This window comes from Dipteris shenzhenensis, chromosome 19 (genome assembly GCF_047967505.1).
Source record: "Dipteris shenzhenensis isolate YYH24624 ecotype China chromosome 19, Dip_SZ_1.0, whole genome shotgun sequence".
Lineage (NCBI taxonomy): Eukaryota > Viridiplantae > Streptophyta > Polypodiopsida > Gleicheniales > Dipteridaceae > Dipteris > Dipteris shenzhenensis.
Window position 1 is genome coordinate 35,876,931 of NC_141614.1, and position 13,843 is coordinate 35,890,773.

At 39.9% G+C, this 13,843-nt stretch overlaps 1 protein-coding gene across 1 annotated transcript; it reads right to left on the bottom strand.

The window, feature by feature from the left end:
• Positions 1-1,381: 1,381 nt before the first annotated feature.
• Positions 1,382-3,292, bottom strand: LOC147890406 (putative mannitol dehydrogenase). The gene is made up of 6 exons (XM_087391115.1): positions 3,178-3,292; positions 2,975-3,088; positions 2,611-2,838; positions 2,243-2,528; positions 1,982-2,135; positions 1,382-1,863 (listed from the first exon to the last, which is right to left on the bottom strand). Exons 1-6 carry the CDS (start codon positions 3,249-3,251, stop codon positions 1,658-1,660), a joined length of 1,062 nt encoding a protein of 353 aa, XP_087247241.1. The 5' UTR covers positions 3,252-3,292; the 3' UTR covers positions 1,382-1,657.
• Between the last annotated feature and the right edge of the window lie 10,551 nt (positions 3,293-13,843).

The window sequence follows — 13,843 nt, forward strand, 5'->3', positions numbered from 1 at the left end:
GATTTATTCAAAGATGTCTGCACATGCAAAAATTGAATATTTTCTAATTCATCCATTCTAGGGTGAATAAAGATACCAATATGGCCAAAGTTGAATGTTTTAAGACGAATGTATTGCACTAGTCCCATAAGTGTGGATTCCATTTTTTCAATCCTTTTTATCTTTCCATAAATCAAGAAAAATTTATGGCACATGCCCTCAACTAGGTGTGCTGATTGCGACACAAAATTGTAGGCCCCTTAAACCATACTAGGTTTAGGGTATTTATATTGTATATAGCCAACCAATGGAATTCGACAAAGTTAGTATACATTACAAACTTGAATATTGTATATAGCCAACCAATGGAATTTGACAAAATTAGTATACATTACAAACTTGAATATGAGACCAAATTATGGAATCAACACAATTGATCATTGATGATATTATTGAATGGTTACACATGCTATGTTGCATGTGAAGCACATGTATCCTACATAGTATAGGATACAACGATTTATTCAAAAACATTAAAATTTTGTTCTACACATATGTGCAACCATGTGATTCAAAAGTGTAATATTATTGCTTCCCCTCAACTAAAGGAAACACCTCATTGAGGAAAATTCACAAAAAGTGGCTAACACCCAAGCTTGCATCGGCCCATTGAGTAGTTGCAAAGTTTAACATACTTAATGACAAATATAAGTTATGATGGATGCTATATTTTCATTTCTTATGTTTTAGAGTATGGAACTAAAACCCTAGGATCCACCCAAAATTGGTTAATATACCACATGAGTTCAAATGGAAGGGGTTTTTAATTCAAAATTTAAGGTAAATTTATGGAAATATATTTGCATATGGGGGCTTCTAATTGAAATTTGAAAAAATTCATAAGGCGGCCTTTTTATCCATGCAAAGTTTACATATAAAGAGTTTTCTGAATACCCTTTGAATGCATGTCGTATCTAGGGTTTCGTAATAGTGCACCCCCCAGGACTAAAACTTGAATTGTATCTTATCTCATGATCTTGATGATATTCACGCAGTCATAATTTTACAAACTTTTAGCATCATGTATAATGTGTATGTAAAAGCCACAATGCCATTTAATTTCAAGTTGCAACACATTTTATGTGTCTGTAAAAGCAGTACATCCAATTCATAAAATACTGTGAATGATAATTTTTTTAGGTTCTTGCAAAAAATCATTTCATAAAATATACAATATTTACTAAGAGAGGACACTCAAACTTCACATTTTCCGATGCACAAAACATATATTGAAAAAGTATGTAGTTCAATACATTAGAAGAAATTAGAACATATGTATAGCATGAGCAAATGACCATTTTATGTTTCATCTTTTAATGAATTCCTAATGTGAAATTTATGCACTTTTTAAAAAATAGCCAACATCCCTTAATTTAAGGGAATCTTTAAGGAGAACCATACGCAATTACCCAAAAAAATCCAGACTTGTGTGTGTGTGTCGCCCGCGCGCGCAAACAATTTTGGATTGTTGAGTACGTGCACGTGTGTGTGTGTGAGAGAGAGAGAGAGAGAGAGACGTCAATTTGATATCTGTGAACACTCTTTGATACAGTTCTTAATGCCTAGCTGAAATTCACTCGGATAATTAATCCTGTAAGGTCTAGGCCAGAAACGATGATCAAAGCTTGGGCGTGAGGGATTGGGCGATGTCGATCACAAATCGATACTTCACGTCGCTTTTCTGCAGTCTTGTCATGGCCATGTTCACATCATCGATGGGGATTTTTTCAATGGTGCTTGTGATTCCGTGCTCTCCACAGAAATCCAACATCTCTTGCGTCTCTTCCGTGCCACCAATCAGGCTTCCGCCCACAAAGCGACGTCCTGAAACACGAAGCTAACCCTTAGGAAAAGCTTGAACGTCCTTACTGTCCTTTAGAAAAAGCTTGAACGTACAGTTATGGCCTGACGCTGTGGATGGAGCTCTCAACGATTCGCTTACCGAAAATAACAGCACCCGGCGAGAGCTGTAATGGTTGCTCCGGCACACCTACCAACACAAGCTTCCCATTTACCTTCAGAAGGCCCAACAGCGGCTCCAGAGCGTGCTTTGCAGACACCGTATCGATAATGTAATCCAATGACTTCGCCGCTTTCTGTAAAACGAACTTAACGAACCATATTCAAGACGAGTGTCTAAATTTCAACTATACATCTTCGATCTAAAATCTTGCAATAACTATCACAATCTGAGGACAATCACCTTCATCTGGTTCTCGTCCTTGCTTACTATAAAATGGTCGGCGCCCAACAACTGCTTTGCTTCCTTCTCTTTGCTTGCCGATGTGCTAATCACAGTTACCTCCAAGCCAAAGGCCTTTCCAAATTTCACTGCCATATGTCCCAAACCTCCAAGGCCAACAACGCCAAGCTTCCTCCCTCTTTCCGTCATTCCAAAATATTTCAGCGGACTATAGACTGTGATGCCGGCACACAACAGAGGAGCCGCGCCATCCAGGGGTAGGTTTGGAGGTATGCGGAAAACAAATCTGACGGGTGAAACGGGAGACGCATTAATATTAATAATCAGGCAAAGAGATTTCATATGAGCACACAAGAACATAACCTTACTTTTGATCCGCTACCATAAGAGTCGAATAGCCACCCTGCGTAGGACTTCCGTCGTAGTAAACGCTGTTGTAGGTGAAAATTACTCGTTCACAATATTGCTCCTGGAGCTTCCCACAGGCATCGCACGCGCGACAAGATCCGACCATGCATCCTACACCAACATGATCGCCAACCTTGAAGCCTTTCACTTTGAGTCCCACTTCGGTGACGACTCCAACAATTTCATGGCTGCATTGGAGAAGGATAAGTTGTGAGAAAATTGAAAGGATGCAGTCGAAGGCATGCCTTGAAAATAGTCTAGAGCATGCCGCGACTTCGAAGCCCAGCGAGACATAATTCTGAAAGCGGTAACTCTTATTCTTACCCTGGAACCATAGGATAGGTTGAGCTCTTCCATTCGTTGCGAATTTGATGCAAGTCTGAGTGGCATATTCCACAGTGAGTGATTTTGAAAGTAACATCCTCTTCTCCGGTAGCCCTGGCAAAATTTTGAACACCATAGGATTCAGAAACAAAAGCGGAGACCTATTCTAGATAATGAAGAAACAGGGCTGAGTGGGTAAAGACCTCCTGGTGAACTCGAAAGGAGAAAGGTGCCCAGAAGAATCTAGCGCAGCGTAGCCCAAAACTTTGTGTGCCATTGGGAAAAATAGAAGGTGCAGGGCAAAGTAAATATTATAGCAATCAACGAGAGCAGATCTAAATATAAAGGATGGCGGTTGCCGACCTTTCGCTACTTTTGCCGTCAGCTGGTGCGTGTGCATTCTGGAAAAGCTAGATCATTAGGTGGGGGTTTCAGTAGCTTTCACACCAAGCAAACTGTCCTACTATCACTCCCCTTGGACCCAAGGTCCGAATCCGCTCGTGATTGGTTGGATTCTCTCATACACTCTCGTGGGGCATGAATTTCACTGGCAGGTGGATGGTTGTGAAACCCCCCTTCGAGTGTGCAGGTGATTCAAGCTTTATGCACCATGAGAGGTGATTCGAGCATTGGGAATGAGAACACAATGGGAGCAACTTTGGCAAGAGCTGAAAATGCATTTACCCGCAATGAAGTGAAAGACATGGAGCCGCCATGTTTCTCGGGGGGGTCACTATGTATAAACCCTCTATACCACGTGCGTTCAAGGCCTATTTCTAAAATCCCTTATCTGTAAATTTTTCATTAATAAAATGTACCCCTTTTCTATACAAATCTGTAAAATTTTCCCAAAACTATTTTAAATAGTCCCTTATGTATATTTATTTCTGTAAATTTTAGAAATAAAAAATATCCTTCTATTGAACTCACGTGATAGGGTTACATATGATGAGTGACCCCCCCGAGCCATGTTTACTCCTATTTTTTACTCCATTTGGGATGTTAATTGTACGTTGCAAGGTGAAAATCTCCGTTTTAGGAAATTCTCATTTCCTTGACATGGAAATATACTCTTACACATGGCGCTTTGGGAGTGGGTATCAAGTAGCGGTGCCCACAACATTACCATCAAGGGGGGACAAAGAGACACAAGACAACTCATTCATCTAACATTGGCCAGCTACCTTACTCCTCTATTCACATGTTGAAACAAGAATCACCCGCCTTACCTATCTTTTGAACAATTCATGAAAGCCTCTAGTTACACGAAGCTTTCTAGCACTTTCTGTTCAAGTACAACTTGAAAAGCTGCCATGCCTCCCCCATCCTTTTCCTCAATAGCCTCTTCCTCCACGCAATCTCTCTTTCTTCAATGACTTGTACAAGCCATGTGGCATTGCATTTCCCATCTTATACATCTTTTTACTATTTGTTCAATAAAACTCATCCCATACCAAAAGTCATGGATCCAACTTTAAATTTGTCTAAAGAGACTACAACCCCAATACCATTTCATAACTCCATTCTCACACACTTGGTTACGAACATGAATATATACTTTATAATTGAAAATTGATTGAGTTGATTTGATTTCTTGACCCATCAAGTGTAAGGCTTCTTAGGTTACATATCCACAATGGCTAACCCATACAAGGTTCTTTTATAGTGCTATTCCAAACAACAACCATACTATTTTCTAGAGTATTGTATCCCATTTCAATGTTTGTAAGCACATACTTCTAGGATTCCAATTATAACAATCATGCTATATCACCTACAACCTTGTTCTTCATAGTTTGCAACCTATCCATGCTAGTTCCTAGTATGAGCTCCATGTCTTTGTTTGTGATGTCACTTCTATATTCAACGAATTTTATTAACAACCTCATGTTGTGACTTTAACTTAATTAGAAACTAATCCCATGCTTACCAACCTACCTTTCTTACCATCTTTGTGATGTTTGATGTAAGCATGTAGAAGGTTGTACATTAAGTGCAAAGCAATGCATAGAACACGGCATAAGAACCACATGTTAAGTGTACATTCTGTTTTGGATGTGTCTTGCCATGGCCATTATCTAGACGACCATTGACAGACTTATATCCTCTCTCTCTCTCTCTCTCTCTCTCTCTCTCTCTCTCTCTCATACACACACTGTTATGGATAAATTTGACCAAAGTAAAAAGGCATAAATATGAGTGTGTGCTTGTATGTGTGGCAATAGTATAATAAAATATGGAGTGCATAGGGCCCAGGGTTGAGGTGGCAGGGCATGACCATGTGCCACCCTTCCACATAAGAGGACCCATAAGGTGTGTTGTACATAATCCATGGTAGTAATATTATAAAATGTTAAGGTGGCATGGCTCCTCCATGTGCCACCCCTCCACCTAAGCGATCCCACGCCTGCATTTAGTGAGATATGGCCCAAAGTCCATGGGAGAAGTAATATAAAATATGTAGAGATGGATATTATATTGGGTTATTCCCTCCATATAGGATAGGACCATGTGGGGGAGGTATAGAAGGTCCAAGAGTGCAAGTTAAAGAATGGGGAAAGTAGGATGAGGTGGCAAGATTCCTTGTGCCAACCCTCCACTTGTCCTCCTAGATGTTTCAATGTATTATAAAATTGGGAAGAGACCAAGGGAGTATCATAGACTTGGGATATGGGAGTTGATATATGTGGAAAAATGTGGCCAAGAGTTATTGCACACAATTGAGAGTGCGTAACCGCCTAGCCCACATGGGGACTTGGTGGAGCCAAAAGTGTTCTTAATGATTCCATGTTTTTATTTCATTTCAAAGGTCCATCCATTCCGCTAAGATTTCACCCTCTATAAGTGGAAGGGGTGAGGGTTCCAGAATGTGATCATCCTTTTCGTAAGCAACAAATATTTATCTAAGACAAGTACAGGGTAATGCTAGTAGTGTACGTGATCACGACCGAAGATAGGATTCTTTTGGTAGATTTATGCCCAAACCTTGTGAGATGATTATGCTTGAATACCATGAAGATCATGAGATGAGTCACAATAATTTAAATTTTAGCTCCATACTCAAACATAAGAAATGAAACTATGATTGAGAACTTTTTATTGATTTGTTGAAAACTAAAAAGGATTGAAGAAAGGGAATCCACACCTATGGACTAGACTTGCAAGAAACTCTATGTATACTAATGACTCTTGCACAAGACATCCCTTTTCTATGCTTTCTTTGGGTCTAGCTCTGTGCCTTACAAATCCCTTCAAATATTTCATACACCGTTCAAGGAAAAATATCCAATGACTATGAACGATTCCTACAATGGCGACCTCATCAACTACATGTACAATCAAGTGCACTTGAGTCGTCATAATGCTTGAGGAAAAGTGCTTCTCAAGAAAGCACACAACATTGATGGAGTCCACTTTATCCCTCTCAATGCTTGATACAAAGATCTCTTTTTTCAAGATCCATCTATTCCACATGCACACATAAGATTCAATATTTTCTACCAATCATTTAACATTGTATGAAATATAATTGAGGTGATAGATAGTAAGCATACTTGACAATGCCACTGCTCTTGTATATAGACTTTCTAACATCTTTTGATAAGCATCCTATCACTGTAATTGGGAGGATAAACTACCCAAATAACAAAGGAGTTATAACAATGTATCGCAATCGTATAAGTCATACAAAAGCATCACAATCTTAGTTCTACTAAGCATACAAGTTAACATGTAGAATATATGTAAGATCTTGTTCGAATCAAGGGACTTTAGCGTACCACTAAGCTTATTATCCTTTGTAAACACTCCCCTCAAGAAACACATGCCACTTTTGGGAAAGTTTTAACATGATTACAATAACAGGAGGGGTTTTTTAATTCAAATTTTGGAAAAAACTTTGTTAGTTCATAGGTAAAGAGGGGCGGTTTTATTGAGGAAAACATTTTAGTTGAGTGGTTCTTCAAATACCCCTTGAATGCACGTGATACCTAGGATTTCTCAATAGTGCACCCCCTGAGAGTGTCATGCATTCAAACTAGGACCACAAATAGGACAAGCATGGTACCATTGTGTGTTTAGGTCCTACATATATGCATGCACAAAAAGGTCATTAGACATGAATAGATCACACCACAAAGGATAAAATTATCAATAGACATGCACAAGCATGCGCACTCCCCATATCCTAGATAGTCATGCATGGTCCACATTAGAATTTCCCTAATGAAAATATCTACGGCTCATCTCGGCACTCTAAAAACATCAAAGATACATATGTCCCTCCATAGGGTTTGGAGCTCCGATGAAGGGTGCCATGTACACGTCCATATTCTTAGACTTGCAAGTTCCCTCGCACAATTAGGGAAAGCATGAGGTGTCCTACTAGCCATTACAGAATATTTTAGTTCACCAAGACTATGGGCCATGTTGACCAAGATGTCGAGCATAACCCGAAAGGATTCATGCCATCCATTGCAATCTCAAGATGTAAATTGCATGACTCCCTCACAAAGGCCACCCACATGTGCTTCCAAGCAACACAATCTACAGGGATGCTCAAAGTGTCATCCATGGAATGATGTGTAGCATGCCATGTCATCAACTATGGACTTGCATCTGAACATGTGCTATATTTTGGGGATGATGGGAAAACATCTCAACACTTTCACTAGGATCTTCTCACCCAGCAAGTCCTGTTTGTGGCGTTATACCCCAAACTCCAGACAATTAATCAAATATCCATATGCATGATGAAACAAGATATAATCAAGAGGTCAAACGGGGATGGTGTCATAATCCATCCCAACCATTGTCAACATCTTCTTCGCTTGGTCTCTAAAATTGGGCATGGTATTTGGGGCAGGCAACATCTTTTGGAGCAACCTATTACAATATACATATCCAAGAAGCCTTATTAATGAGATGCTAATTAAAACAATTAGGAACAAGAACTAAGAACGAATAACTTTAAACAATTAAGATCCAAACATGATTTGCACTAACCTCATCAAGGATGAGACACTTGTGTTTGACCAGCCATACATTGCCTGCAAATTCAAGATTGAGAGGAAAGCTCATTTTTGGTCATCCTCACACCATCATACAAGATTTTTTATGCCAAATCTTGCATCACAGTCTCATACTCAGACATCTTGCTCGATATCACATCATGCCTTCAAAAATTAGAATCCATCTTGTCTAGCATACGCTCCTCCTACTCGAGAGGATCATCCTAAGGATCATCTAGCTCGAAATGTGGTGGTGGTGAATGTGCATCTGGCTCAAAGTGTGGTGGTGGTGTTGCATGTGCTCCCTCGCTACTCTCCTCATCTTGTATAATGACACAAGGTCAGTGTGTGCAATACGCACACAATATAAATATTCATGAATTACTCAAAACACCATTGGTTTACCGATGATGGACTAGCATGATGACCAATATCCTTTGCTAGTGGTGCCTCTCCATACATCTGCAAGTGATCCATGACAATACGGTGCTAATGAAGAACCCTCACATGCTCGAGGGGTTCACTTCCCAAACTTTTAGTGTACCCATACCGACGCCTCTAATTTTCTATACCGATGATGATACCATCGATTATACCGACGTTTCCAAAGGAAAAATCTCGTGTTGCCCACCTTCCCATGATGCCATTTTCATTTTGCTTCCTTGCCTCCTCCCCCCTAGCTTTTACCTTGGGATCAACCTCCATCCTTGCCTCCTCACTCCTTTCTCCTCCTCCCACCTCTCCATCCTCTCCTACATTTCCCCCCTCCATCTCCAAGACTTGCAAGAGGTCCCTCTCCATCTCAAGGTAAGACTTTCTCTCATGTCCTATTTAAAGTTCTTTTTGTTTCTTCTTCTTTCCTTTATGTTTCCTTCTCCCTCTCCTCTAGTTTCTCATATGTTTCTCTCCTCCTTTCCTTTCTTTCCCTCAAAACTATGAAAGGAAAGAACAATGTATGAAAAAGAAGCATGAAAGAGAGGAGTAAAAAAGCTTTACCTATTGTTTTTGTGCTTGGATTCTCTCTTCTTTCGGCTCTCCTTGTTTCCTCTATCTTGGCAATCTTTCTCTCTTCTTAGTCCTCTTATTTCCCTAAAGTCTTATTTCTCATCTTTTGGCTCTCCTCTCTTCTTGTCTCTCGGCTCTCTTTCTATCGTCTCTTTCTCTCTTTCATACTCTCCTCTTCTTTATTCTCTTCTCTTCCTCTTTTCTCTTTCTTTCTTCCTTCTTAGGCTTTTGTTTCTTTCTCCCTAAGTCTTCTTGTACTTATTCCCTTCTTATTCTCTCTTTCTTTATCTCTTCTCCAGGCTGTCATTCCCTCATCTTCTTTGGGCTTTCTTTTTCTCCTCTCTTTCTCTCATTCTTTCTCTCTTTCTCTATGTCTTTCTTTCCCTCCCCTCTTCTTATCCTCTTTTCTATTATCCCTCTTCTTATCATCTCTTTCTCTCCTCTCTTCTCTCCTCTCTTTCTCTCTTCTTGTTCTTCTTATTTCCCTCTTCTTATTTCTTCTCTTTTAGCTCTCCTTACTCCTCCCTTACTCTCCTCTTTGACACTCTCTCGGCTCTATTTCTCTCCTCTCTTTCTCTCTTTCTCACTTTCCTCTTCTTATCCTCTTATTCACCTCTTTTGTCCTTCTTTCTTCATTCTTCATTTTCTTTCTTTCTCCCTTCTTATTCTCTCCTTCTTTCTCTCTTCTCCTTCTTTCTTTCCCTTCTTTTAACTCTCTTCCTCTCCTCCTCTTCTCTAGTCTCCTCTTTCCCTTCCTCTTTTCTCCTCTTTCCCTCTTCTATTTTCTCCTTCTTTCTTCCTTCTTCCGTTTCTCTTTTCTCCTCTATCTTCCTCTCTGTTATTTTTCATCTCATTTCGATCTTTTCATGTTTTCGTCTTTGAAATTTGGCTTTTCTACATTTTTGTCATTCCTCTTATTCCTCCCGAGTCATGGTTTTCTTTGGTGTAGCCATTTTTGGTGAGGTTAATGGAATTTTCTATGTATATGTATTTGGCATGACCCATAAGTTATGCATTGCTCAATGGAATTTGGCAAGCTTTATTTTCAAGTTATAGTACACATTCCAAACTTTAACATGAGATGAAAAAGTTATGGAGTAATGATCTGGAATGAGATCGTTAAAGCATTATAAGTGCTATGTTGCATGTGAAGCATGCATCCTCAAGACTATAGGATTTAGCAATTTATTAAAAAACATCAAATTTTATATGTACATACATGCAACCAAGTAATCCGATCAAAAGTATAGCAGCGAGCTTCTCCTTAGCTCAAAGACACACCTAAATGAGAACATTAGGTATGGGTGAATGGGCCCCCAATATTGTGCTAAAGTGATGCACACCCATTTGAGGGCATGCTCCATAACTTTTTATTGATTTGTTGAATGGATTGAAAATCTAGAATCCAAACTAGTGGGACTAAAGCATGGCAATCTTAAAAGATTGATAGTTGTTGATATTGGTATCTAGATTCATCCCAAAATGGAAGAATTTGAAAATATGAAATTTGTGCATGTGCAAATATCTTTTAATAAATCCAACACTCATTAGGGGAGAAATGGGGTCTCAAAAGGGCCTCCAATTAGTGTTTCCTAATTTCAAGGGATTAGAGAGGGATTTGAGGTGTACCAATGAGAGTTCTTTGTATGGGACACTGGTATGTTATGTTGTACAAAAGGAAATTTTGAGCATTTACGGTTGGGGAGACCTCTCACACATGGTTTGGACCCATGGTCCTCACTCCTAGCCATTGATCTGATCTCCAATCCAAAGGTTACATTCAAATTTATGGTAGAGCACTCCTAGCCATTAGATCAATGGGTAGATCCAAGGGAGGAAATGAGGGAAAAGTGTGCTTCAATCTTGTCCATGTATCAAGGGGTGGATCCAAGGCAGGACATGAGAGTAAAATGCACTCCAATCTAGGCCATAGATCAAGGTGCGGATCGAAGGGAGGGTATGAGTGCAAAAGGCACTTCAATCTAGTCCATAGATCCAAGTTAGATCCAAGGAAGGAGGTGAGAGCAAATAGCCCTTCAATCTGGGCCATCCAAATAGGCACTTCAATCTGGGCCCTTGATCTTACATGTTCATCTCCACCATCCAAAATGCACCTTCATCCTAGCCCTCCAAATAGGTGCCTCAATCTTGGCCATTGATCTTGGATCTAGATCAAGGGTGCACATGAAAAGGCACCTTTTTCCTCTTAATGAGGCCTCCACAAAGTCAAACTTTGCCCTCCCCTTGTTAGATCTTGCCACTTGGAGCCCACCAAAGCCATCCTAGGCCTTTGATCCCCAACCACCACCCATCTCCATCTGAAGGCCAAGGTTGATCAATTTCAAACCATGTCAGTTGAATAAATGCTAAGGGGCCCTTAGTCCATGGGTTACCATAGTGGTTCACTTGTAATTAACTTAATCCATTTCTTGATCAATTCCTTATGAGGCCCTTTTGAGACCATGATTCTTCTTATGAATTTTTCCATGCACTTTCTTGCTATATGGCTCGTAAGCATGACAAAGGTCATTGCATTTCATAATACACAGTATCAAACCCGATAGCGTGCCCTTTGGCCTATTTGTGTTTTGAATCATTTTAAGCCACATTGCACTGATTTGAAATATCCAATCATGCAGATGTGTATCGTAAGAGGGAGAAAACCCGATGCCTGAAATTTTTCCTACTCTTGTATATTTTTAATTTTCACATATCTCACCTATCGAATCTTGGAATATTAAGTAGTTACAACCTGCATCCACTCCGCAAATGCCCTGCGACCCGCATGCACCTCGATGTGACCTTGCTTAGACTTTGATTTGGCGTTGTCTTCTTTTGGGTAAGTTATCTTCTATTATTTGATGGCCTCACAAGCTAGCTTCTCTTAGTCTATTCTGGACTGATCGTGGCCATGGCATCAATGGCAACATGCAAATTGCCATGGCTTGCAAGAGAAGCCGAGAGAGGCTACAAGACAGGAAAGTTGAAAAGCTTGGCAAAGGCACAACAAATTGTGGGTCAAGGAAATCAATGGCACGGTATCCAAATGGCAACGGGAGACACTTTTGAAGCATTTGCAAAGGGAGGAACAATGAGAAGAAAGAAGACTCCTTATAGAGCAACAACAGCAAGCAGTTGGCAGATGCATGCATTCGATCATTTCCATTAGAGAAAAGAACATGGACCATGGTGTAACTATTGTGGGAGCATTCGAGGTAGCAAAATCAGGCCATTCAGGTGATTACCAATCTCGAGTCTTCACAAGCTCTAGCTAGCACCCTAAAGTTTGTATATTAACAACCCTACCAGCACCTCGAGACATGCATGCCCAAGAGGCAATGCTATCTAACCTGGAAAATGGCCTACAAAAATTGCAAGGGGTGCACAACTTAGATCAACTAGCTACAAAGAGGGTGACACTAATGTGTTAGTGTCCCCTGAAACAAAGTAGAAATGGTTTGGGTGCACAATGTCGAAGATGTTGTCAATTAGAAGGACCAATGTGGCTCTAGTGGTTGAACGTACAGTGGAAGCAATGCATGATCATTCCAATCCGAGAAGTCTGTGGGCCTCAACAGAATGCAAGAAAAGGAGAGACAACATAAGTGCGGAAGTCATTGCTACAGTGATGATGTTTTGGCACAAAAATATGAGAGTTTCTCCAAATAGAAAGGGCAAGGGTGCAAGGTGTTTGAGGATCACATCATACACATGGTAGATACAACGCAAGTTAGTGGTTCCTAAACTAGCTCGGTGGTTGTTTGTGATTGAGATTTGGGATAGTTTACTTATTTCATTTCTTAAACCAGGCTTGGAATTAATGTAATTATCCTAAACTAGCCTAGTGGTTGAAACATCATGCAGCCGTGGCTAGTTCATCTCAAACACCAGTTATGTGATTGTCCTAAACTAGCATGGTTAAATAAAAATTAATAGCAATATATTTTGTAATAAAATGGCAATATATTGTTATGTTCTTAAACCAGCTCGGTGGCTGGGACATCATGCAACCATGGCTGATTTAGCTCAAACACCAATTATGTGATTGTCCTGAACCATTGTGGTTGAGCAAAAATCAATAGCAATATATTTCACAACTAAATAGCAATATATTTTTATTTTGATAAACCAGTCTAGTGGTTGGATCATGAAATTGTGGTTGGTGCCGCTCAATCATGAGTTATGTGATTATCTTGAATCGGTGTGGTTGAATAGACATTAGTTTTTGACCAACCCTCGGTGGTTGAAATTACTATGTTTCTACTTCCCACATGTGCTTGCACCAAATCATCAATCGAGGGTGCATGTACAAAACTTATGTGAGCACAGTGACTACATAGTTGAAGCATGCACAATGAGTACAACTTATGATCCTATACATAATGTGTATTTCCCCCTCTTAAGTTGTGGGTCAACCTTTGCCTTTGGGAATAAAACCTAGAAGATAGGCCAAAGGGAAGAGGAAGTGAATATGCAGAAAGTAAAATCCACCTAGATTGAAGACTAGTCAATCACTACATGGAGAACTATGTGTATTGCTACATGCCAAACATGTCAAAGCTGAACATGTGATGTGTCATTGTGTACTGTGTGCAACTGCTCTATAGAAGAGGCATATAGATGTGAGGCTAGTTGATGTAGCTATGGTGATGTGATCCAGTAGGTTGTGACATACGAGAGTGACAACCACCCAAAAAATTTGACAATAATATGTGAGGTATGTTGTAGTAGAAGTATAACATTAGGGAAGAGTTGGGGTCTCCAAAGGGCCCCCAATTAGTGTTTCCTAATTTCAAGGGATTAGTGAGGTATTTGAGGTGTATCAATGGAAGTGCTCCTTTTTGTGGGGCAATCC

What these genes read in the sequence shown, in the direction of transcription:
- LOC147890406 (XM_087391115.1), bottom strand. Translation starts at nt 3,251, where the DNA reads ATGGCACACAAAGTTTTGGGCTACGCTGCGCTAGATTCTTCTGGGCAC. An exon ending in CCTTTCGAGTTCACCAGGAG is followed by an intron (nt 3,089 to 3,177) that starts GTCTTTACCCAC and finishes AAATTTTGCCAG; the next exon opens with GGCTACCGGAGAAGAGGATG. An exon ending in AGGACGAGAACCAGATGAAG is followed by an intron (nt 2,136 to 2,242) that starts GTGATTGTCCTC and finishes TTCGTTTTACAG; the next exon opens with AAAGCGGCGAAGTCATTGGA.